Source organism: Crocodylus siamensis, chromosome 1 (assembly GCF_052110815.1).
Source record: "Crocodylus siamensis isolate JL-2025a chromosome 1, ASM5211081v1, whole genome shotgun sequence".
Classification (NCBI taxonomy): Eukaryota; Metazoa; Chordata; order Crocodylia; family Crocodylidae; genus Crocodylus; species Crocodylus siamensis.
The window spans coordinates 270,906,394-270,933,318 of NC_143395.1; the positions used below are offsets into that span (position 1 = coordinate 270,906,394).

Genomic DNA, 26,925 nt, shown 5'->3' on the forward strand with positions numbered 1-26,925 from the left:
GAAAATTCCCTAGTGTTTCAAAAGTTTGTAACGTCTTTGTGAATCTCAGCGCTAGTACATTTCTGACCAAGCTACTGCAGCACCAGAGATAACAGTAGTTACAAGATGTTTTAAATTGTATTGTCCCACAGTGCTTCTGGAGGTACTGTTTTACAGCTGAATCCTTTGAGGAAGCAGAACAGTGGTTGCCAAACTGTAGGTCATGTCCCCAAATGGGGTCACAACATCAGCAGATGGGGTTGCAATAAACACGCCCTCTGAGATTTCTGTGCCTACAGCAGGATGTGGGGCTGCAGCCGGGCTGGACCAGATCTGAGCAGGAGCCACCTCTGCAGTCCAGCAGGTGGGACCTATTGTGAGGAGGAGTGCTGCACCACCATGGCCACCAAAGTGAGGCATGGCAGCAGTGACAGCATGGAATTGTGCCCCTGCTGCTGCCAGGTGAACAGAGAGCAACTCAGCTTGGCAGCCATGGTGGCACAACATGGCTCTCCCTCCCTCCCACACTGGGTACTGCTCACTGGGCCACAGAGCCCCTAGTGGGAGGGCAGCATGGCAGGGAGCCCCAAGCCTGCAGCATGCAGCCTACATCCTCCTCTCCCAATGGGCTGTGCTCTAGCAGTGCTGCCCATGAGGGAGGGGACAGGGCAGGGGTGTGGGAAGCCAGGCTCTACACTCCACTCTGGCTGCAGCAGGTGCTGCCTCCGGTGGGCAGCAGCAGGTGTTTGGGCACTGCTGGTGGGGGCGCAGGGGACTATGTGTGGGGAGTGAGTGGCACCTGGGGTTTCAGGGTCTGTGGATTGAGAGTGAAGAGCCATGCTGAGAAAATGAGATCATGCTGAGGAAATGGAGTCATGCTAAGGAAAAGTTTGGGAAGCACTGGACTAGAATATACCACCCATCACGTGAGCTCGTAGGAGCTGGTGTGAACTCAGGAAGTGGGTGTAGGGTCCTGCCAACTCTACACAATCCAAGGTTTTCCCCACTATGGTGAATCCCCAGCTGTTGTTTTAAGGAAGCTTTTCTCATCCCATTACACCAGGAAAACAATGCAGAAAGGCAAGAAAGGGGCTAAAGACCAGTCCATTTTTCATGTTATATGATTCAGCATTTTGGGGCATTCTTTTCTTTCATGTCTGGCCTACTATAAAAGCTAGGAACAGGTATTGTCCAGTCTCTTGCTTTCAACATTATATTAAATGGCTGTATAGCATTGAAGCTAAAATATAAAACAGTAATATGTGTAAGTTATATAGTTGGGAGAAGGCATTCAAGTAGAATAATTAAGTTACCTTCTTTTTTTCTAAATTCTTCCCCTCCTCAGAAAAAACCCTTCTGATTCCAAAGATATTCTTCAGCTTTTATAAATTGTTTCTGCAAGAACAAAAACTGAACTTTTCTTTCTCTGTAGCAATGACTTAATTTGACAAAAATGACTGTACTTTCTAGGATGAAGGAGGTACTCAGTACTTGCTAAAACACATTTTTATTCATCCTTCTAATTTACAACAAACTTACTTTTAAAATTACCAGCAATGCTCTTATTTTTATTTGAGTGTATTATGTGTAGACAGTTTATGTTAGAGTGTTTTAAAATTTCCAGAAGGAATTTTTTGTGAGTTTCTGGTTTTGAAATACAAAGAGGATCATTCAGCTGGGTAGAAAGAAGGTTTGAAACTCAAGCTAATACTGAAATGCTTTGGAATACAATTAGACTTCTAATTCATTCAGGTCAAATATCTGTTCTTTGTCCTTCTTCCCTCTGTCTTCTTTGCTGTTACATGTAGCATCTGAAAAGAGAGAGTGAACTCTTCAGAGAAGTATCATGCTTTCTAGCTACATACACAGAGAAAAATTGCCATTTTCAATAGCATGTTCAAACATACTATACTGCTCTGTGTGGGGAGCCTCTTAAATATGCTGCGGTATAGCCATGGTGGGCATATTAATATGGGAGCATGCTAATTGGAAATGTTATTCAACAGAGTTAATTAGCTCACCAAATGCAGGTAGCTACATTATGTCCAAATACCAAATGAAGGTAGCTACACTGTGTCTGTTTTAAGAAGCAGTCTATATGGGGTAATGCACTTGATTAGAGAGCGGTGATTCTGGGCACAGTAAGTTTGTCATGACGTGCCCTCTCTTTGTACCATAAAGCATCAAGCCTTCTTTTTGGTAATATAAAGTGGTATCATATAATAATTATAAGATCTAATGCTTTTAGCAGAAACTGATACTATAATGTTCAAAGGCTGGCCTTGCCCTTCTACTTAATATTAGTTTTCTTTAAATGAAAAATGCATTTTGGAATAGTTCTGGAACTTTTTTTTAGGTCCTGAATCTGCAAATCACTTAAGCATGTGCTTAAGGTAGTTAAATTTTTATCTAAATACTGCTGAAGCAGAGCTTTTATTTGAACAATATTTCTTAAACTAAGCTCTCCAGGGGATGGGGGGAACTACTGCCCCTGCTGGCCTGCTTAGCAATGCTTCCAAAGCCAGCAGGCCAAGGCACTTAAGGGAGCCCACCCTTGCCCCAGCTCTAGAGCTGCAGGCAAGGCAAGGGCCCTCAAGGGGACACTTGCATGCCTGTACACCAATGCCAGGAGCTTGGGAAATAAACAGGAGGAACTTGACTCCACCCATGACTGGACCACAGGTATAGATGGCTATACCCTGTACAGGAAGGGTCAAGTGAACAAAAGGGGTGGAGGTGTAGCATTCTATGTCAAGGAGAGTTATGCATTCCTACACGCTGACATAAGCACCCAGGGTGGATGACTAGAGATCCTCTGGATTAAAATACATAGGGAACACAACACAGGAGATACAATGGTGGGAGTCTACTACAGACCTCCCTCCCAGAATCAAGAGATTGACCAGGACTTTGCCAGGGAATTGGCTGAGGCTGCGTGCTCCTGGTCCATGGTTGTCATGGGGGACTTCAACTACTCAGACATCTTGTGGGAAGAGCGCTCGGCCAAATCTGAATGGTCGCATAGCTTCCTCATGTGCGTGAATAAGCTCTATCTGACTCAAGAAATCTACAGGCCAACAAGAGGCAAAGCGCTGCTTGATTTGGTCCTGGCAACCAGGGATGACCTAATCAGAGACCTAATGATCAAAGTGAAGCTGGGTGACAGCAACCATGGGCTGATCACCTTCACCATCCTCCCAAAAGCTGTCAAGGAGGGCAGGGAACAGCTGCAAGCAGACCTGGACAGGTTAGACAAGTGGGCAGAAAACAACAGAATGCAGTTCAACAAGGAGAAATGCAAAGTGCTGCATCTAGGGAGGAAAAATGTCCAGCACACCTACAGCCTAGGAAATGACCTGCTGGGTGGCACGGAAGTGGAAAGGGATCTTGGAGTCCTAGTGGACTCCAAGATGAACATGAGTCGGCAGTGTGACAAAACCATCAGAAAAGCCAATGGCACTTTATCGTGCATCAGCAGATGCATGACAAATAGGTCCAAGGAGGTGATACTTCCCCTCTATCGGGCGCTGGTCAGACTGCAGCTGGAGTACTGCGTGCAATTCTGGGCGCCGCACTTCAAGAAAGATGCGGATAACCTGGAGAGGGTCCAGAGAAGGGCCACTCGTATGGTTAAGGGCCTGTAGGCCAAGCCCTACGAGGAGAGATTAGAGAAACTGGACCTTTTCAGCCTCCGCAAGAGAAGGTTGAGAGGCGACCTGGTGGCTGCCTGTAAGTTCGTCAGGGGGGCACAGAAGGGAATTGGTGAGTATTTATTCACCAAGGCGCCCCCGGGGGTTACAAGAAATAATGGCCACAAGCTAGAGGAGAGCAGATTTAGATTGGATATTAGGAGGAACTTCTTCACAGTTCGAGTGGCCAAGGTCTGGAACGGGCTCCCAAGGGAGGTGGTGCTCTCCCCTACCCTGGGGGTATTCAAGAGAAGGTTGGATGTGTATCTAGCTGGGGTAATGTAGGCCCAGCACTCTTTCCTGCTTATGCAGGGGGTCGGACTCGATGATCTATTGAGGTCCCTTCCGACCCTAGCATCTATGAATCTATGAATCTATGAATCTATGAAAGTCAGTCAGCAGTACAGAGGTCCTCGACTTCAGGAGGGCTGACTTTGAAAAACTCAGGAGACTTTTTGGTGAGGTCCTAAGGGACCATGACCCCAAAGGGAGGGAAATCAAAGAAGAGCGGTTGCTCTTCAAGGGAGCAATCCTAGATGCGCAAGCTAAGTCTATTGCATCTTGGAGGAAAGGCAGCAGGAGGGCACAGCAGCCCCATTGGCTGTCCAGGGAAGTGGCCATTCTCTTGCATCTAAAAAGACAGACCTACAAAGGATGGAGGATGGGATCCACCTACAAGGAGGAATATACTGCACTGGCCTGGACCAGCAGGAAGAAAACCAGGAAAGCCAAGGCTGCCATTGAACTCCAACTGGCTACAAGTATCAAGGACAATGAAAAGTTCTTTTTAGATATGTGGGGAGCTGGAGGAAAAGCAAGGGCAACATTGGACCCCTGATAAACCAGAAGGGAGAACTGATGACTGATGCCCAGGAAAAAGCCAACTTACTAAATGGGTACTTTGCATCGGTCTTTCACAAGTCCCATGGATGCCCCTGCCCATTACGGGACAGGAACACCTGAGTGAGGGTGGTTCCTTGCCCTCCATCAATGCTGATTACATAAAGGAAAAGCTTGAGAGCCTGGACACCTTTGAGTCAGCCAGCCCTGACAATTTACACCCCAGAGTACTCAAGGACCTGGCCTGTATCATAGCCCAGCCCCTGGCATGGAGCTTCGAGTGAAGTGCCCGATGATTGGAAGAAGGCCAATGTGGTGCCTATCTTCAGGAAAGGGAGGAAAGTAGATCTGGCAAACTACAGGCCCATCAGACTGACCTTTATCCTGGGGAAGGTCTTAAAAAAAAACTATCAAAGAGGCCATTCTTAATGGACTGGACAATGGCAACATCCAGAAGAATAGCCAGCACAGGTTTGTTGCAAGTAAGTTGTGCTTGACCAATCTCATTTCCTTTTACAACCAGGTGACCTATCACCCTGACAAGGGGGAAGAGATTGATGTCATATATCTTGACTTTAATAAAGCCTTCAACCTGGTATCCCATGATCACCTTTTGGCAAAATTGGCCAACTGTGGCCTCTGGTCCACCATGATCCACTGGCTGGAGAATTGGTCCATGGTTGGACCCAGAGGGTGGTGGTTGACACAAGTCAATTGTCATGGTGCCCTGTGACCAGTGGGGTCCCTCAGGGCTCTGTCCTTGGACCTATTTTGTTCAACCTCTTCATTAATGATGTGGACATTGGAGTCAAAAGCAGACTGGCCAAGTTCACTGATGATACCAAACTTTGTGGTAAAGCATCCACACCGAGGACAGGGGAGTAGTCCAAGCTGACCTTGACATAAATTGACTGAAACTGGTTTAAGATAAATTTGAGTGAATGTAATATCACACTTAACTGATTTGGGTTAAACCGGTTTATGAGCCTTCTGTCCCAGAGCCCTTCCTGGTTCAGGTTAAATCACAGTCCTCCAGCATCCCAGCATGCTTTCCATCCCTGAGCTGAGCTGTGCTGTCTGCTTCAAAAAGCAGGGCAGGCTGCACCCCTCTACTACCTGGCTGGAGCAGTGAGGGCTGCCTGACAAGGGGAGGTGGGGAAAGCCTGGCTGGGGATGCAGCTCAGTCTATGGGGGAGAGGGGGAGGACTGCTCCTCCCAGTCAAACCCCAGCTGGTGCCTGGGGCCAGGGTGGGGGGTTAAACATTTCTTCCCCCACTCAAACTTATTTTTGGCTGCAACTGTGGACTACAATCCCAGAGGAACCTAGAAGCAGGATGAGCAACCCTGCAGAGACCTGCTGCTGTGATGCTGGACTACAAATCCTGGAGACCTTGTGAGTCACAGGAAAAGGAAATCAACACACAGCCCAAGAGTTGTGCTCTAGCACCCCCTAGCTTCTAGCCTGAGCCACTGCAGGCAGGTGGCTGCATTTCTTGAATCAAAGGTAAATGTCCATTCCCTTGTATTTCAATTTAATCTGTGCAGTTTAGACTAACCTACAAAGACTAAATCAATTCAGCCGCAAGCTTTTTGACTCTCTGTATCTAGCCACGTTTATTGGACCATCACAGCTACAACAACACTTCATCCCTACTGAGACAGATAACCACATTCTGTCTTATTAAATTCCTCTTGCAGTTTTAATTTTATACAATATCTTCTTCACTACAATTCAGACTCCAGAAGGTCTTCTATTCCAGATTGTTCCAGATATATTGTGCAATGTCCTTCCTCTGGCTAAGGAAATTTGAACTCATATTCTCTACCCTATAGGTAAGTGTCTATAAACTACAGGATATTCTAGAATAGGTTGCTCTCAATATCTTCTTTTGATGCTGCTCAGCTTTGAATGAAATACTTTATTAGTTAATTCAACCAGAGACAGAATGAGACTGTTTCTATAGTCAGTTGGTCTAGTCGCTTACCTGGGATGAAAGACAAGTTGGGTTCAACTCTTGCTGCAAATAAATAAATATTTTGAGAAGCAGAACAGCATGAAGAGGAAAGTGAGAGCTTCTCATTCCCGAACACCAAATAACAAGGCTGTCCAAGCAGCAGCTTGTGGGCCACATGCAACCTGTGAGCAGTTAACACGTGGTCTGTGTGCCCCAGTGGCTGTGTCCCCCACTTCCATGCAGCAGGGAAAGGCCCTGGGGTTCACACTCTGCTTGTGCTGCCTACGTGGTGGGGGACTGGGGGGGGAAGGGGGACATGTGCCACTGCCACAGCCTACACACTGAAGGTATCCCAAGAGGCTTTCCCCACATGGTGTGTGGCCTGGGGGCCATGTACAAGTGCAACATGTAGTCCCCTGAACACAGCAGTTGGACAGTCCTGTCCTAAGGTATAGTAGATTACAGTCTTGTAAGGTGAGAAATGTGGGTTCCAATCTCATCAGTTAGAGAAGGGACTTGAATCTGAGCCTTCAATGTAATTGGTGAATGCACGCTTCATTGTTCCTGCCCTTCTTTTTCTGTTTTTTTGAATCTAGCTCAATCTGTTTTTTTTCAGCAGAAAAAAATAACTTTAACTAGAATGTGCAAACAGGTTCAGAAAAGCTAAATTGCAGTTTTTGGTGAAAAAAATATTTGCCAGAAAATACTCAGCATGACACGTAATATGTCACATAATAAACTATCGGAAAATATCCAAGTAGTAGTGATGAGTGCAGCATAAGACCATGAGAAGAATAGAAAGAATGGATAGAATAGCTGAGCCCATTTACTAGCTGGAACGATAACAGCGCTTGCACTCCATGGTTGTAGTAACTTTAAAAGCTGGCTAATATTATGAGTGGTGTTAAAACTATTTATCATTATTTGCTGAGCAATTCATTTGATGTTCCATTTACCATATTGATTACATAGTTTTCCCTTGTTTCTCCTCCCCAGTAAATGTCATTCCGTATTGTTTCCCATTAGGAACTCTTGTATACCTTGAGTATGTCATTAACTTTTAGAGCTATTTGTCCCCTATAGAATAAATTGCACTCATAGTTAATGTGACACTTTTGTGTGCATACACCCTGAAATTTTGAGAAACCATGCCAATGCTGTTATAAGCAAACAGACCGTGCTAAGAAACAAAGTAAAAAACAAGGTGAAAAAGACTTGGGTCCATCTGACAGCCCTTGCTCCTCCTCAGCCTGGCACCAGTGGAAGTGTGCCCAAAGGGAGGTCCCTCTTTCACTCCAAAGCCACCATCCCCAAGAAGCAGAGGTAGTCCACCCTGGAACAGTGGGGGAAAGGTGGACAGAAAGCACGGTGCATTGCAAGGGCAAGCAAGATCACCAAGAGCACTAGGGAGATGCTTGCTGTGGATGGCCAGCTCTTCTCCTTAGTTGAGTGGCCAGGATTCAGGTGGCTCATGGCACTCATGGACCCACCCTACCAAGTGCCTGCATGCACCACCTTCATTAGGAGGGTGTTGCCTTCCCTGTAGGAGACATGGAAGGAGTACTTGAGGGAGAAGCTGTGCAAGGCAGGTCTGCAGGTGGCCTTACAATTCATCTCGAATATCTAGAGCAGCCAGGGTGGAGATCACACCTATCTCTCCCTCACAGGGCACTGGTGCAACCAGTCAGGCCATTGGTGGGCTCTCCTTCAAGCCAAGGTGACAGAAGAGTCCTACATGGCAACAGAGATCATGTAGGCCATGAACCGCTTGGTGCAGGGTTGGCTCATTGGGCACCCTCAGGTTCATGCTTGCTGACAATGGGGCCAATATGGTCAAGGTGGTCTGTGATGTCAACTTTGTTGGCATCCATTGTGTGGCCCACCAGTTCCACCTCATTGTCAAGGATGCCTTGGAGGGGAGCCAGGGTTCATGGTGGTGGTGCGACCACCACCAGCAAGCTCATTTTCAAATGCAGGAAGATGGCAGGCTACTTCCACCAGAGCATCAAGGGGGGGAAAGATGCTGTGGGACAAACGAGCAGAGCTGAACATCCTGCAGCACAAAATCATGCAGGATGTGGAGTCTTGGTGGAACTCCACATACCTGATCTTGAGAGGCTGGTGGAGCAACAGAAGGCCATCCATGAGATGGCCTTGCTTGGACAGATTGGGATCAATGGCCCCCTTAACAGAGCTGTGTGGGATACCATCTCCTAGATCTTGGTGGTCCTTAAGCCCTTCCTCAAGACCACCAAGACCTTCAGAGCTGCCAATGCCCTCCATAGCCAGGTGATCCCCATAGTGAGGGTGCTTCAGAGCCAAATGGAGAGTTTCCAAGGGATCAATGTTACTAGCTAGGGCAAGCCTCTGTCACCAGACTTCCAAGCACTGGTGAGGCAGCTGAAGGAGGACATCAGGAAACAGCTTGATCCCTTGCAGTCCAGTATGGTGTGACGTGAGGGTGAAGAGCAGTGTATGCAGTAGCCAAAGCTTGAATCAGTGGATGGGGGTGCTGATGAAGATAGTCATGGAGGCAGAATGGCAGAGGTGGAGGGGATACATGGAAGAGGGAGATCCACTGTTCTATGCTAGCACTTCATCTACCATCCAGTCTCCTCCTCCACCACAGATACTACCAATCTGGCCAAAGGCATGGCTTCTATGGTGGGGTCCAGAGGCACCAAACCAGAGGCACCTTCTGGGCACCGCATTTCAGGAGGGATGTGAACAGCATTGAGAAGGTCCAAAGGAGGGCCACTCACATGATCAGGGGGCAGCAGGGCAGGCCCTGTGAGGAGAAGCTACAGGACCTGAACCTGTTCAGCCTCTACAAGAGAAGGCTGAGAGGATATCTGGTGGCTGTCTATAAACTTATCAAGGGGGACCAGCAGGGAACAGGAGAAACCCTGCTCCCCCAAGCACTACCAGAAGTAATTAGGAATAATGGCCATAAGTTGACTGAGAGTAGGTTCAGGCTGGACATCAGGAAGCACTACTTCACAGTCAGGGCAGCTGGGATCTGGAACCAACTTCTGAGAGAAGTGGTTCTCACTCCTACCCTGGGGGTCTTTAAAAGGAAGCTAGATAATCACCTAGCTGGGCTCATTTGACCGCAGAATTCTTTCCTGCCCGTGGCAGGGTATTGGACTTGATGATCTGCTCAGGTTCCTTCCCACCCTACCAACTATGAAACTATGAAACTATGACCCTACCATCAGGCAGGTAGCATTCAGGTCTTGATGGCTACCTATCTTGCCGAAGATGTGACGCTGCTGCTGTGTGACCCCCTGGCCTACTGGGCAATGTGCAACCAAATGTGGCTGAATCTGGCCATAGTTGCCCATGAACACCTGTCCTATCCACCGACTAGTGTTCCAAGTGAGAGGGTGTTCAGCATCACTGGGGATGTAGTGACACCCCACCACACCTGCTTGGATCCTGGTTTGGTGGAGCAGCTGGTGTTCCTCAAGCTGAACCTCCCACTGCTTCAGTTCCCCAAGCTCCAGGTGCAGACGAAGTGAATGCCACCGTCCTCACTCCATCCATACCTATTTCCTTTTTTCATTATTTAAAAGTTATTTAATGCCCCACTCTCAGAGCTGGAGGGGGCACTCACTGCATCAGCAGCCAGCAGGGGAAGAACATATTCCTGCTGAGCTTCCGTGCCAAGACAAACTTGGAAGTATGGGCTGGTGCTATGGGGAAGGAGGTTCCTGGGCATGACCACTAAAACTGCACTCTGCCAGGGTTGGAGAGGCCTGGTGGGACTGCTGGTGATGCAGCAGCCCCAGGAAATGCCAGGACCGAGGATTCCCCTGGTGAAAAGCAGGTAGGAGGTGCCATAACCTCCAGCTACCACATGCACACAGTCCTGGTTGAGGAAAGCCCAGACATTAGAATTCTGACACATACAACTTGCCGGACATCTGACTCCCCTGGTACCTTTCCACTTTTATTTGTGCTGCTACATCCCCCTTTCCCTCCCACCCCAGCCTGTCCCCCACCCCCTGACGCCTCCATTTCCTTTTCACTGACTGGCTTTCTTGCCTGCATTGCATGCCAGCCTCTGGCTTCTTTACTATTCCTTCCATCCAGGAATGCACACTCACACCAACTGCAGGTGCTTCCTCAGCCTGACAAAAGGTTTTTCAACCCAAAAGCTTGCTAAGATATATTTCTGTAACTAATTAGTCAGTTGGTCTGCTAAAACATACCAAATTAGATTGACCCAAAGGAAAGGACCTTGTCTGCCAATGTCATGTCCTTAGACCAACACCTCTAGGACCTGACCGGAAGGACGCAAGGCCCTGGGCACAACTAAGCCCCAGGGCTAAGGCTGGCAGGGAGAGTGGTGGACTGAGATGAGGCTGTAGGGGAGGAAGAGACCCATTACTGTATCATGTAGAGGCCCCAGCACCAGTGAGTGCATGCTTTAACACATGCACAGTGTCACTCATGTCACAAGTTTTGCTTGTCAGCAGCCTGAAGTGCAGTTTCCCAGAAACCCCTTCAGCTATCTCCTTGAAACGTGGCAGGCTCCATGGCTTCAGCAGGGCCTAGCATGTCTGCAGTTTTCACCCCACTGTGCCTTAACACGCACACAGTGTCACCCACATCATGAGTTTTGCTTGTCAGCAGCCTGTGGTGCAGTTTTACAGAAACTCCTGCACCTATCTCCTTGAACCCTGGCAGGCTTCATGGCTTCAGAAGGGGCTACCATCTCTGCAAGTTTCATGTGAATCAGGCAAGAAATGACAATGTTATAGACAGTTTTGTGCTTCCCCATTATAGCTTATGGGCGAAACGTCGAAACAGCATCGAAATAGCTTTGACGAAACAAAACGGAACAGCGGTTTCAAAATGAAACAAAACTCAGAAAAACCCACTGTCCTGTCAAAACATCAAAACGGAAGTCAAAACAGAACAGTGCTGTTTCGCGCAGCCCTAGATTATACGCAAATGCTGAAGTGGCGGTGTGAAGTGCTTGAAAATTTGCAGCAGCCCAGTTGGTGCCAGCAAGTTGATGGATAAAAGCTCCCCTGTTGTTAACCTTATGCTGGACCCCTTCCAAATGCTGGTGATACAAAGCCAGGCCCAACTTGACTCCTAAATAAGTGATGGTGTAACAATGTTCAAATTCACCTGGAAGCAATACAGATGCAATAGTGAAAAACTCTGCCTGGGTTAATCATTCTGTTTGAGAAACATGACACCTTAGCCAAGGCAAAATGCCACACTAATGCAGATCTCCTTTATCCATTCACAGCTGCTTGGGTGGCTCTGCACTATATTGCACAGTGTCATATCAACACAGCTATATAGCATGTATGACCTAGCACAGGCTGTTTTCAATGCGTTGAATTCCAGCAAGCAGTATTGCCCAAATGAATTCAGTTACAATCCATTTGAGTGCTTACCCTGTAATTTTTTGGGGAAGAGCCCTCCTATTCCATTGAGTCCAGTCCTGTGCTTGCTGCAGGCAACCTAATTCTATAATCCTGTTTATAACCTGATTAAGTTTTTTTCATAAAATATGTTAGCTGTTTACACCCACTACCCCTGTTATTAATTTCTTCCAAAGCCCTACTGATGGTTAGCAACTGCACCTAATTTCCAAGATTGCTTCTTCTGCAAAAAGTTTTAAGCAAGCCTTTCAGTTTTTACACTCAGGTTCTTGGTTAAGTAAAGGATGGATCTCTGAAATTTTCATTCTTTGGACAATTTTGTAAACAGATCTTCTAGCAGGCCATGTCCTGCAAGAAGCTTGATGCTACAAACCACTAGGAAAGTTTCTACAGATCATAGTCACCTGTACAGTATAACCTGAAGGCCATTGATTTGTCACCAACACATGCTTCACAGTGTTAGCAAAACTTCTTCTTTTCCATTTCAGGTAGAATTGTTTTTCCAAGCTGAAATATGGTTACTTGATGGTTTGCTCTGTCAGAGAATAATTTGATCTCAATGATGGTTTAGCATCTTAGATTCGAGGAAAATGTTTTTTCTATGTATAAATCTTTGGCTGTCTTATATCCTACTCAGGTTGTCAAAGTATCACATCAGGATTGAAGGAAAAGCAGCTGGTACCTTCCCATTATTCAAATATATAGTAATGAGAAGAACAAGATGAGCATAACCTTAATTGAATTCAAAGGCTGTTAAAAGTCCTTACTGGCTTCCAGTGTTGTAAAAAAAATTAAGTTCCTTGAAGATAATACAGCAGTGTTCCTTACTGGCTGCTGGGAAGAAAGGACAGTGGAGACAGTCTGCAAGAATGATATAATTATTGGATTGCAGTAGCACAGAAAGAGCCTAATTGCAATCAGGGTCCCACTATGCCAGTTGCTTTACAAATGCCCTAGAACATACAGAGCTTTCCAGATCATTTCTATTTTAATATATAAATTTCTGATGATGAAACTTCAAAACGCTTGTAGGTTTGGCATGAGCTTAGACGAACTATTACAAAACCTCCATGAACCATAAATTTAGCTGAAGTTTCATGAGATAAACCTTTCCTGATGTCCTTTGCTGCTAATACAGGGTCCTAGTAGCATTTCTAGAATTGCTGAAACCAGAAAATTATAGAAGCAAACTAACTAAGAATGGGCCTAGTCACTGTCACTTTCTCAAGAGTGCATCTATACCCAGAATTGGGGTTTAAACCTTAACTTCTTCCACAGTTGTGCAACAGAAAAGCTCAGATCATACTTCCTTCCTGACATTTGTTCCTTAGGCCCAAATGGACATTTCAGTGTCTTTGTCTCTAGTTAGAACAGGGGTGGGCAAAATCAGATCTTCAGTGGACTCCATTTCAAGCAACCCCTGCAGTGGCAGGTTCTTCTGCTGCCACCAGACCAAACCCCACTTTCCAGGCACCTTGGCCCTTTCTGCCCCACACCCACTGCTGGGGGAGGGATGTGCATGGACAGGGTGCACAGCCGGGTGGCTGGAATGGGGCCATGTCTGGGAGCGAGATAAGTGGGCTCTGCATGCACAGGCATGCAGGAAGCAGATCTGCCCCGGGTCTGCCCCAGCCCCACACTGTCACTGCCCCAGGATCCTGGCCATGGCCCCAGCCCCAACCCTGGACAGATCCCCACCCAGCCATGTGCCCTGCCCGTGCAGCTTCTGGCCAGCCTCCATGGACTCAAGGATCTGGGGGCAGTAAGAGCATGGGGCCATGGCAGAGCTATGATCTGCTGCCCACATATCCCAGTGACAAGTGCAGGTTCTGGCTCCACACTGTCACTGCCCCAAGATCCTGAGGTCTCCACGGAGACTGACTGGGAGCCATGCCTGGGGCCAGAGCTGGGATCTTAGGGCAGTGAGAGCATGGGGCAGAGCCATGATATGCTCCCTCAATGCCCCTGCCAATGGAACCTATGCCTGTTGCAGGGACACATGGGCAGTGGATCACGGCTCTGCCTCATCCCTGCACTGTCACCACCCCAAGATCCTGTGGTTTACTTGGCCTTGCCTGACTATCTTGCTCCTGGCCATGGCCCCATCCTAGCTGCCAGCTGCATGCCCTGCCCATGTGGGTCCCACCCCCAGAAGTGGGTGTAGGGCAGACAGGCTGGGGTGCCTAGTCAGCAGGGCTGGGTCCTGCAATGGAAGCCAAAGGAGCCAGGGCTGCCGGGAAATGGAGTCTGGCTGCAGGTGGATCTGCCATTTTGCCCTCTCCGGGTTAGAATTGTACGCAGTTGCTAGTAATAACTCTGAATTTTACTACAAGTGATTACCCTGAATTCCAGTACTGTGTCTTAATGTCTATCACCCTTTTGCACAGACTAAAAATAAAAAATAATTTATTCTTCAGACATCAAATTTAGCTTATTATAACCAACATTTGAAAAGTGGCCTCTGATTTCTGGCTCTTCAGCTTTTGAGTACCCAACTTAAGACAACAAAGCCTTGATTTCACAGCTTTGCAAGACCCAAAAATGCCACAGCCAGGAGTCCTGATACTGGGCACTATTTTCAGTCAAGATCTGCTCTTATTTTATTCTTTCAGTAGAGAAGGAAATAAAGTCTTGTCCATTCTATGTGAGCAGAAGGACTTGTCACCTTTAATTAGAGAGGTGTTTTAATTCATTGTGTTAAAACATTATTATCTCCATCCGCTTTGGCACTACACAATGCTAGGTTTGGCACTACACAATGCTAGGTGCTACTCAGTTTTAACTTTTCAGCAGAGACGTTTGGATTTCAATTGTCAAGAAGGTGAGGAGTATTATAATACCAGCTGAGCTTTGTACTGCTGTCAGATGTTAAGGATGTATGAAGGAATCAAAACTCGTGGTAGAGATGATAACTTTTATTAGACCAACTAGGTATTTACAAGAAAATGTCTTTATTTGCAAGCTTTCAGGCACAGGCACATCAGGCATAGGAGTGCAAATACTGTAAAACATCGAGGTTGTATGAATATTTTCCTTAAAATAAAACCAGTGGATTATAGTTTTGCCAAATTTTATCTATTCAGGATGCAATGTTCCTTCCCTGTGAAAAATTATCCTGATTCCATCAAACCATGAGCTTCGGAAAAGATCAGTTTGTACCTGCTCAGTACAGAATCTGCTTGAGATCGGCAACTGAATTCTGAGGACTGAGCCTGCCCCATCTCTTCTTGTTTCTTACATGCTGATTGGATTGTGTATGCACCGGTATGACAGTGGTAGCCTGCAAATGCAGGGACCAAGCAGGACATTTTAGCTATTAACCTTCCCTGCTGCCAAGGGCAATTGTGAAATGTTCATAGGAAATTCAAGCAGAAAGATTCTTTGCTTTCCTTTAATGCCTCACGGCTGAAGTCAAGGCAGAGTGGAGGAAGTCAAAACTTACTTCGTTCAATGTACAATGGTAAGAAATCAGAATTGGAGAAGGGGAAAGAGGGTGGAGAACTGAAACAGGCTAGAGGGTGGAGAAGAGAATGTGTTGGGAAACCGTAGTTGCAGAGTGGGAGATCAGACAGGACCTGGATGGAGTCTATGTAAGAACACAAGGGGAAGAGGTGTCTGGGTAGAGGATTAAGGAGAACTGATAGACACTAAGAAGCAGAGAATTTAGGATTAAGGAAACATTATGGGGGTTAGAAAGACACTGAGGAAAAAGTGGGAAAGACTGGAAAAAGAGTGGAAAGTGGAGAGGGAAACAGGGTGAAGGTACGGGGACAATGAATCTAGAACACTTCCTTCCAGACCTTGATCTGAAACCAGGAGTACTGAGACTCTACATTCCTCTGCAGTCAGCAAATAGCTTTAAAGCCTATTTATAAAATACACTCCTTATTTCTTTATGGCGAGATCCTTGAGATCCTTTAAGGGGTGCTATGCAATATGTGCATGGTTACATATCTACATGTACGCATCTACATGTAACTCACAAGAAAAACCCAGAGGTTTCAGAAAAAAATTCATAGTGTCAAAAACAGTCAGATCTGTTGTAGTCCTTCTTTGCAACAGAGAAACTGCTCTATTGCTGTATTTACTCACACAACACATACCGCTCTTTCCCTAAAAATTAGTCTTCCAAAACTGGGAAGTATGTTTTAAAGAGAAGCCGATTTCCTGCCCCAAATTTAAGTATATAGTGTTTCTTGCTTTAAAAAAAGCTTCCTAGCTTCCTTGGTTTAAACCCAAAGTTTAAAACCAACTGACTGGCAGCAGCAGTGGCATTTCTATTCAGAAAACTGAATAGAGTCAGTTGATTTAATGGCTTATTGCTCTTTACTCCACAGGTGTTAATGGCCACCTTTCCCTTTTAATGGTCATGATGTTCCAGTAATCCAGATAAACATCTTTTTCTAGCATTTTTTTTTTGTCTTTTAGCTACTCCTGGTCTCTCTTCTATTTCACAACCCTGCAGACTGTTTTTATCTCTTTTCAAATTCATAGATCCACCTACGAAGACCATTCTTCAGTAGCAGCTATGGTTTCATCTTCTGGCTAAGCAGGAAAGGGAGGGTGAGTGAGCTGAAGATTAGTCTCTGTCTCTGATCTGTGCAACCATAACTTTTTCTTTATTCTGTCTTCCATAAAAAAAGATGCATGTCTTATTTGGACTCATGTAGCATGCAAGAAAAGACAAAGTTTTTCCCATAGTAAAAAATGAGTTACAATTAAGAGCTGGCATTTTCTGTGGGGTGTCTTGAATCTAAGGTTAGGTGCCTGAGTCTAAAAAGGCTTGAGTCTAAGAAGGCTTGAGAATCACCTAATTAGATTATAAATTGGTTTCATAGTTTCTAGGGTCAGAAGGGACCTGAGCAGATCGAGTCTGACCCCGTGCCGTGGGGATTCTCCCTGGGGTGTCATGGCACCCTGAGGTGTCTTGAGATCCTTTCAAGGGTGCTGTAGGGTGCCAGCACTGTTAGGTTAATAAACATGATTCACAAGATGAAACCCAGAGATTTAAAATAGAAATCCATAGCTGTGTTCTTTCTGAGTTCCTTGCAACAAAAAACCTGTTCTTTTATTTTTCATATTTTTTTGTAGGCAAAAAGAGTGAAAACTAAGCTCTGGCAGTTTCCAAGGGGTGCCTTGAATCTGCAGAGATTGAATGAATAAACAAGTGAACAGACATTCACTCTTAATTCCAGAAATGCAGCCATGTGCTTGCAGTGGCCCAGGTCAGAAGCCAGAGGTGGCGGGGAGGGGCCACTAAAACACACCTCTCTGAAAAGCTGGAGCAGACAGCTTTTACCAAGGCTAGTCCACCCACCATGCAAGGGAGATTTGTGGGGGAGATGCAAAGCATCCTAGGATGCTGGGGGACTGTGAGTTAACTTGAATCTGGAGGAGATCTGGGATAGGAGTTCAATAAAGCAACTCAACCTAAATCAGTTAAGTCTAGTACCACATCCATCCAGGTATATCTTAAACAGGTTTGGGCCAGTTTTAAAGCAGTTTATATGCACTGAACTTCTGTTGTGTTACAGATTTGAACTGGTTTGCAATAATTTATACCAGTGTATATGTAATGTCTTGCCTTACCATACCATTAGCCCTGTGTTTTGCTCATACATAGCACTCTAGGAGCATGCACAGTTACAGTTGCACCGAAACAGCAAATGTGTGCAGCTGAGCAGCAACTCCCCCTTTCCTTCTGAAAGTTACATCTTTCCACAGGCTTAGTTTAAGTAAAAGAAATAAGTATTAGCCAAACTGGTTCTCCCATTGTCAATATAAGCATTTTAAGCATTTGCCCAGATCCAAAGTCTATAATCATTTTTTACCTTCTCTGTTAAGACCTCTACTCCACCTACCATCCCACAGCCAAGCATAATTCTAGGCCGAAACAGATTATGTTTACTGGCAAGGCTAATGGAGTATAAAAATTCAAGCCTGGTTGTTTCGTTGCACCTGCTGTTTAAATGTACCAGCTACTCACTGTTATAAATATAGCTGTAGGCTTTTTCTGCACTCCAAACAAGTTATTAAACTGTGAAATGTAGGATCAGAAAGGGAGGGAGTAGCAATGTTTATGAAATGCTGTTTACATTTTTAAAATATAATTTCAGGTGTTCCAAGAACATTATTCTGAATGATGGGTGTGAGATCATTTAAAACTAAGCAATCTTAACTGTCTAATTCAGGCCCTCGTTATACACTGCCTAGACTACTACAGTGTCCTCCTCTGGTCTCCCTTCAGTACACAAAAAGTCATCTTTGTCAGTTAGATCAGTCAGATCACTTCCCTTCTCTGAATTTCTCTGCGAGCTGTGTCCAGACCCTGTACCCAATTACAAGTTCCTTGTCATCACTTTCAGAGATCTCCATGACTTTGACAAGTTTCATGTTAGTTATCTTTGTAGCTCTGCAGGTGCCAGGCTCTGTGCTGAATTAGCTGAGAATATTCATGTGGGTAAAATTATTTGTGTGTCTCAGGTGTTCAGGGATGGACCTTAGATTTGGATCAAGAGAGAAAATGTCTCCTCTCTTGGGAATTTTTTTTCATCATACTGTATAAATACACATTTTTTCTGAACGATGGAAGCACGTACAGTTCTTATAGTTCCTACATAAAGAGCATATTTAAAAGGTCTGTTTGAAAGCTAAAGTAATATAAATAAACTTTGTGGTCTTACCTGAAATAAATTCTTTGAGGTTGGCTTACTGTTGCATACAGCTTTGATTTAAAACCAATAAAAACAACATTAAATTGCCTTTCATGAGCTCAACTTAAGAGCATTGCCTCCGTCATATTTTTAAAAAAAGACTAGTATACAGGTAGTATGAAAAATGAAGGGACTGGGGACAACAGCCAGATATCTAGCAAAATTGAAACATTTTTTTCCTTTTTTTACTACATCCCTTTTAAATTATCACATGCAAATTTTCCCTTAGATATCTTGTATACTGTGCAGTCTAAGTTATTCTGATAAACCAATGAGAAAAAGTTATACATATAAAACTTTCTTTACCCCCGAGGTTTGAGATGCGTGTTGTTATGCTTTCTTTGAAAGTCATATCGTAAACAAGGAGATATGTGTTTCCTGCACTGGGGGCATGTGTAGATTTTTAATACCAGAGGCAAAGAATTATCTTTTTGAACACAGAATTGTGGTGTGATTTTTACAATCAGTGAGACCTTTTCACACTGTATTTGTAAACTCTGTCCACAAATGAGTACATACAGATATTACATTTAAGTTGGCCTAACTAGTAACGTTAACCTTAAAATAAGCTGCATAATCTTAGGCCGGTTGTGGCAAATGTTTGCATGTACCTCATGTGTTGTAACTTTTATAAGAACCAGAGACAGTACTGGAATAATGTTTGAGACCCACAGTTCATTATTCAACAGACCTTAATCAGCAAAAGTGTAACAGAAAAAAGTCCCTATAAAATCAAATCACGATGTATCATTTAGAAAATTCAAAATTTTGAAATGCCATTAGCTCTAAACTGCTTTTTTTAAGGATTAAATGAAGCAGAGAGAAAAATTGTGTAAGTGGAGAGGGATAAAGAGATGATCCAGGATGAGCCTGAGGATTTTGCAGATTTGTCTACATTATTAATGATCTGGTCATTACATCTACCCACATAATGGGTCACTTCTTCAGCTACTACATATTGGCATAGTTCCATTTACCCTATTAATGGGCATTTCATGTTCACTTACAAAAATTATAATATACCTTTCTTGTCAGATCTTCCATTGGTGTAGCTCTGCTAAAGGCAATGGTGTTTCACCAGTTTAAAAGCGCAGGATGCGGTGCATAAACTGTTATGTTTGTGATGCATGAAACTTGTATTTGAAACATTGTTTTTACTGCTAGCAATGTACAGCATTAATGTATATCTGCAATTCTATTTCTCTGGTAGGAAAGATGTGTGTTTTTTAGTAATGTCAGCTGTAGTAACATACGCTACTCTTAAATGGATTGAAACTACAATCACATAACAAAATAACAAACAGGGGATGAAATCAGTGTATCATCATTATCATATGTTTCGATCTTTGCTGATACCCAAGTATAGATTAAACATGACACTTACAGGCAAGGGTAGATTGATGGGGATGCTACGTTCACATGGATATGCCCGTTATTATATGAGTAAAGCACCATACATATTCCAAGTAGCTGTACCGGGAGCACTGTGCAACATGAGTTGCTTGACTGGGCAACATTAGTTGCTTGACCACATATTCTGTTTTGGTTAGAGAATCTGCTGCAAAAATTGACTGGCAAAAGCTCTTTTTTCTCACTTCCATGTTTGTGCCTTCTTTCATGCTTGTAATCATTTCTTAAAATCTGTGCCTCCAAGAAACCACTTTTTAAAATCAATATTCTTCTCACCCTCTTTCAAATTATTAATCTATATCTTGCCTTGAGTTTATCTGGTTTTATTTGTTGCATCTTTTCGTAAAAGACAGAATGTAATGTTTCCTTAGAAAATGAAACATTGGTAATTTATAGCATCTTGTATATTTTTATAATGCCCTGAATAACATGCCTGATCTAGGACTTTTTGAAGGAGCTGTGCAGCACACCACTCCTCAGATCGGGCATAGCTGGAGCCTCCAGGCCAAGGGGGCACACCAGGGAGGTAGGCAGGGAACAGGCACATGAAGAAAGAAAGTGCACACTGCTGTTGCTGCTTCCGCTGCCACAATCCCTGGCTGACCCAGGCATGAGCAGCATGCAGGGAAGCTGCAGAGCCACTCCTGGCCCACACTGGGGAGGCAGCTGCAGCAAGGTGCCACTCCTGGCCCACACTAGGGATACTGCAGTGTGACATAGGTTGCTCCTTCCAGTGTCTGCTGCTTGCACACCCCGTTCCAGGGTGTCTCCTGCTGGCTGGGAGTAGGTGCTGGAAGGGTGAACCTGTGTGCAGCCACTGGTGTGCTACGCATCGCATAGCTGTGGTTCTGGTGTTCCCCCCTTGCCTGTGTTACCTGGGGACAGTGGCAGCAGAAGAGTCCAAGTTCTTCCTTCCAACACCTGCTCTTGACCAGGAGTGATCACAGAGAGGCAGCAGCAGGAAGCAAGTACAGAGGGAGGAAACCTCCTATGTCTGCTGCCTTTGTTGTTCCTGGCCGATTGTGGAACAACAATCCTGTGGAAGGAAGCTCACACAGCTGCTTCCTGCAGCCCACAGATGGAGAAGGGCAGGAGCAGCTCTGGGGCTTCCCCTGTGCCCAGGTCAGCTGGGAGCAGCAATGGCAGAAGGGCAGTACTACATTCCCCTTGATCCACCCTTGCTTGTGTAGCCTGGGTGTGCCCTGTCCCCCAATGACTGTGCTGGGGGTCAGGCAGTGTGCTGATGGAGGGGCTGGCTACTAGAGCACTTCCCTCTCCTCTCTACAGAGCCAGACCGAGACCAAGTGCTTGACTATATACAAATTATTACTATAATAAATGCATATACTTAAGATAAACCATGAAATATTTACAATAAAGCTTAGCATACAACACTACATATAATATCCCACAATCCATGTAAACCATATAACTTACAGTATATATAATAATTAACACATTAAACAAGATAGTTAAGGTTACATGATAAACTCATATGGGGAATCAACTTATATAACCCAAATAAGTTAATAATAATATTCCCTAGACCTACCAAGTACAAATACAAATATACATATTAATACCTTAAGAACACATGAACCATATAAACTCCCTTAAAGAATACCCATAGCAATATAGACCTATAGGTTGATCTGCACACCGTGTGGGGCCCAAGCAGCCTCAAGCTGCTCCCAGGGCCAGCTCTCTGTGTGCCGATCTGCGTGCTGACTGCCCAGCCACTTTCCAGGTTCACAGGCTCAAGCCACCTCAAATGGTCCTAGAGCCTGCTCCGCGTGCACCAATTTGAGCAACGCTGAAGCTCAGGCGGGGTCCCGAGGACGGCCATTTCCAGAGCTCCTATCTCCTCGCTATCCGTCATTGTCTCTCCCCAGTGTGCCAAGCATGCTCCCCTTTCATACTCTTCAGGGCCTCCACCCCTGAAGTTCTCTGGACCTGGCTGGTGCAGTTCTGATTCAGGTCCAACTGCTCCTTGCCCCCTCCCTTTGGAAACAGCAGGGCATTGCTTTCATTGTTCTGCCTCTGGGTTGGTGGGTGGGCTCCACCAATCAAACAGCAGCCTCTCAAGCCTGGGACTCAACCCAAGCCCCAAAAAGGTATGCCTGCTACACCTGTAAGTACTGTGTTTAATTTATACCTGTGCAAAAACTGTAATATTCCATCACAGGGTCACTGAATCCAGTAACTAAAGTAAGTACAGGTCTCTCAACTCAGGGAGCAGGTGTACTCCTACTGAATCTTGCAAGGAGATTGGGAATAATAAATCAAAAAAGGAAGGAAGGGGTGGAACTGGATATCTCTAAGTGTTCCCTAAGGAAACAACTATTTGGAACAATTTTGCAAGGGTTTCCAAGCAGAATCAGTTAGGAATCCTTGTGGGCAACTGGGATCTCATGGAAGTTCCTGAGAGGATTGAGACAGCAGTAGATAAAGTTTCTCATAGAGCTTTCTGGGCTGGAGAGCCAGAGGACACTTAGGCAAACAGCAGAAGGGTTGGCTTGGTGGCTTCCCCAGGCTGCTAAGAGCTAAAGCTGAAGGGCAGGAAAATGCTTAGGAGAAGGAGGACAGCAGAGAGGGTAGCTTGCTGGCTCCTGTTTTGCTGGAGAGCTGGATCTGAGAGTGCAAAAGGAAAGCCAGGGAGAGATAATGAGGCACTTGCACCACTGCTTCTGTATTTTATTCTGATTCTTTAATTACAAAATGTTTGAGGAGTCCCTGGGCAAGGATCAAAAAGCAGTATTCCTTTCCTCCCAAAATGGTGCTTGCATTGCTTAGACTACAAAGTCATATTTGCTCTCAGGACTCTCTAGCTTAGTCATTCTTTGGCCCTATGATTCTTGCCACAGAACAGCTCAGCCTCAACAGGAGGGGTATAGAGTGCACCTATACAACCTTTGTCTATCTGCTGGTGATAGGACTCTTTTCTGAGAGGTGGCAGATGCGAGTTTGAGCCTAAAACTAGGTCTGGACTAAAACGTTTGAACCTAAAACTAGGTCTGTCCTCTGGGCAAGTGCTCCAACCATTAGGATATTATATCATCAGAGCTAGGGGAAACATGATTTACAAGGAAAGGGTAAAAGAAGTGGCATTATTTAATCTGGAGAAAAGAGGACTGAGGGGAGTTTTGATAGTCTTTATGATCATACCCAAAGGGTGGTTATAAATAGGAGGGTGATATCCTTTTCTGTAGCTGCAGGGTACAAGACAAGGAACAATGGTAGCAAATTGCAGTAAGGGAAATTTAGGTTGGATATTAAGAACTGTCTCACCACAAGGGTGGTTAAGTATCTGAACTGGCTACCCAGGAAAGCTGTAAAATGTCCATCTTTGGAAGTTTTTAAAAGCAGGTTAGACAGACACTTGACTGGGATGGTTTAGACAGGGATGGTCCTGCTCTGAGTAGGGCGTAATCTCCTGGAGGTCCCTTCTGATTCTGTTTGAAACAGGCAATATCACCACCTGCCCAGGGGGTGGCTTAGGTGCCCATGTTTAGGAAGCAGTTTGGGGATGTGAATCCCAGTCTCACATGAAGCCCAAGTCAGATGTGCAGTCGGGTGTGGGAAAGGTGGGATTTCAGAAACACTCTTCTCATTAGCATTTTCATATGTCCACCTTAGGTGTACCCCCCATTCAGTATACTATCGATTCAGCATCCACTTCTTAGGAAGCTTACGCATAATGTCCTCGCTATGACGACTGGGTTTCCTTTGCATAAAACAGCTCAACTGATATGGCCCTCTGCCTGTGTGTCAAACATCTTCTCTTTGAGATAAAGAATTTAATTATCATTGCATTAATTGCAAAACAAAATGAGGTCTTGTGGACTCATGTTTTACAACACCTTGTTTAAATTTCTGGCTTTCTAGACTTCCTGAGAAACTCAATTAGCTTGTCTCTCCCTCAATTCTTATGCACCAGCAAAGTTGATTAATTTTTTTTTCTGCACTTTGTTTTGCTTTGCTAGACTATGCCGGTACAAGGTACAGGTCTTGTCTATGTTGTGTTGCTGGTATATCCTAGTGAGGATAGGGCCAAGAATGCCTTTCCCATCTCCCATTCACACATGCCTCCATACCTGAAAATTCACCAGGGCAGTTGCTCTAGAATTGTCCCAAATCAGTGCTCTCAGGCACACCAACCACTGAGGCCACAAGAAAGAGCACAAAGGTATTAGCATGATGCAACCTCACTGATATAGTTCTGGCTTTGGAGTGTCACAGTGGGTGGACAGAACATGGGTAGAGAGCTAGCATGGCTCTGCTCTTGCCAGGACCTGCTACAGCTGTGGGGTTGACAAATTCTTACTTTCCTTATTTGCTGTAAAGGTGCAGTGCTGACTAATGTGGGTTTATGAAGTCCACTTCTGGAGCCAGGTACTTAAAAGTTAGGCATGGTGATGTTGAGCTTAGATCACACTTAAGTCCCTTTTCAAACCTGAATCTACTTACAGGGGCTTTGTGCTGAGATTTTTAAAGACTGTATGTGTCTGAATTCATTGGAGCTCGGTATGAGAAAAGGGGTCACCTGTGAGCAAGAGTATGCCTCTAATGGTTTCAAGTCAGGACCTAGGTCTAGCTTTCCAGGGACTGTCCCCATACAAACTTACTTCTCATTAGAGGTCTGTCCATAATCTTTCTCATCTAAGGCTCACACTTATTTGGTGTTTTCTGGACCCCAAGTGCAGAAATAGTGTGTTAGCATATTAGCACATAAACATAGTAGATCTGTAATATGTTCATGTTTGCTAAGTGCAAACATCAAATTCAGTACTTCACCATAGTAGTTGAACTGCTTTTTTATTTAACTAGCTATAATAATTCTGGTGTCACAAAACCAGACTATCATGGTGGTGCCGATCTTCAAGAAAGGGAGGAGAGTGGATCCGGCTAACTACGGGCCCATTAGCCTGACTTCTATCCTGAGGAAGATCTTAGATCTTAGAAAAGTTTATTAAGGAGGCCATCCTTGAGGGACTGGCCCAGGCTAACATTCTAAGGGACAGCCAGCACGGGTTTGTTGCGGGTAGGTCTTGTTTGACCAATCTCATTTCCTTCTATGACCAGGTGACCTATCACCTAGACAAGGGAGAAGAGATTGATGTCATATATCTTGACTTCAAAAAAGCTTTTGATCTGGTATCCCATGATCACCTCTTGGCCAAACTGGCCGGTTGTGGCCTTGGCTCCACCACTATCTGCTGGCTGGGAAATTGGCTTCGTGGTCGGACCCAGAGGGTTGTGATTGATGGCAGTCACTCATCATGGTGCCCTGTAACCAGTGGGGTCCCTCAAGGCTCTGTCCTGGGACCCATACTGTTCAACATCTTCATTAACGATGTGGACATTGGAGTTAGGAGTGGACTGGCCAAGTTCGCCGATGACACCAAACTTTGGGGCAAAGCATCCACGCCAGAAGATAGGCGGGTGATCCAGGCTGACCTGGACAAGCTCAGCAAATGGGCAGACGAGAACCTCATGGTGTTTAACGCCGAAAAATGCAAGGTTCTCCACCTTGGGAGGAAAAACCTGCAGCACCCTTATAGGCTCGGCAGTGCTACGTTGGTTAGCACTACCGAAGAAAAAGACTTGGGGGTCATCATTGCCCACAAGATGAACAAGAGCCTGCAATGCGATGCTGCGACTAGTAAAGCGACCAAAATGCTGGCGTGCATCCATAGATGCTTCTCGAGCAAATCCCGGGACGTCGTTCTCCCCTTGTACTCAGCCTTGGTGAGGCCGCAGCTGGAGTACTGCGTCCAGTTTTGGGCTCCACAATTCAAAAAGGATGTGGAGAAGCTTGAGAGAGTCCAGAGGAGAGCCACGTGCATGATCAGAGGTCAGGAAAACAGATCTTATGATGACAGGCTGAGAGCCATGGGACTCTTTAGCCTGGAAAAGCGCAGGCTCAGGGGTGATCTGATGGCCACCTATAAGTTTATCAGGGGTGACCACCAGGATCTGGGGGAACGTCTGTTCACCAGAGCTCCCCAAGGGATGACGAGGTCGAACGGTCACAAACTCCTGCAAGACCGTTTCAGGCTGGACATAAGGAAGAATTTCTTTACTGTCCGAGCCCCCAAGGTCTGGAACAGTCTGCCAGCGGAGGTGGTTCAAGCACCTACATTGAACACCTTCAAGAGTAAATTGGATGCTTATCTTGCTGGGATCCTATGAGCCCAGCTGACTTCCTGCCCTTTGGGCAGGGGGCTGGACTCGATGATCTCCCGAGGTCCCTTCCAGCCCTAATGTCTATGAAATCTATGAAATTATTAGTTGAAGAGATAAACTCCTATTCATAACATAAAAGAACACTTGTGTAAATCCAAAAGTAGAAAGCTAAAATGTTTTTATTTTTTATAATATATTACATTTGCATAAACCACTTGCATAGACATAATTGCCCCATTTACTAAAAACATAGCACAAAGCTTTGATTCGAGTCATATAATTTAAGGCAGCACATAATACAATGCTACTGCATGAAATGTTGCTCTACAATATTAGCTGAATACAGGATAGCTCTAATCTAGTTTTGTATTAATAAAAGTGATGTAATAGAATGGACTATAATATTTAATCTTTACTATGTTTCTGCTGTACTTTTTTCAGTCCAGTGCATGGGAATATTAAACGATACTAGGATTAGTTCCAACATCTAAGACTGAGACCCAGATTCTAGTTCACTTGTTAAGCACCTAAGTGACTTAGGGACCCTTTACACATTACATTGATGCTTCAATTAATGTGCTAATCACAGCATAAATGGCAAGGGTGCTACATATGCATCAAATTTAAGGCATCATGAAATATCAACCAGCCAGAAAAGTGTCACACACACAATATAGAACATGTTTATAATTAGTTTATATCATGCTTTTAACTGAACATGTCCTGGGCTGCCTCAGGGCTCAGTCCT

General features: G+C 45.0%; 1 protein-coding gene across 1 annotated transcript in view; it reads right to left on the bottom strand.

Moving 5' to 3' along the window:
• Window positions 1-1,710: 1,710 nt before the first annotated feature.
• LOC149874480 (uncharacterized) overlaps window positions 1,711-26,925 on the bottom strand; it is a 59,339-nt gene continuing 34,124 nt past the window's right edge. The window contains exon 6 of the mRNA XM_090045272.1: window positions 1,711-1,790. Within this exon, the coding sequence (XP_089901398.1) occupies window positions 1,711-1,790 (80 nt within the window). The remainder of the gene's footprint in view (window positions 1,791-26,925) is intronic.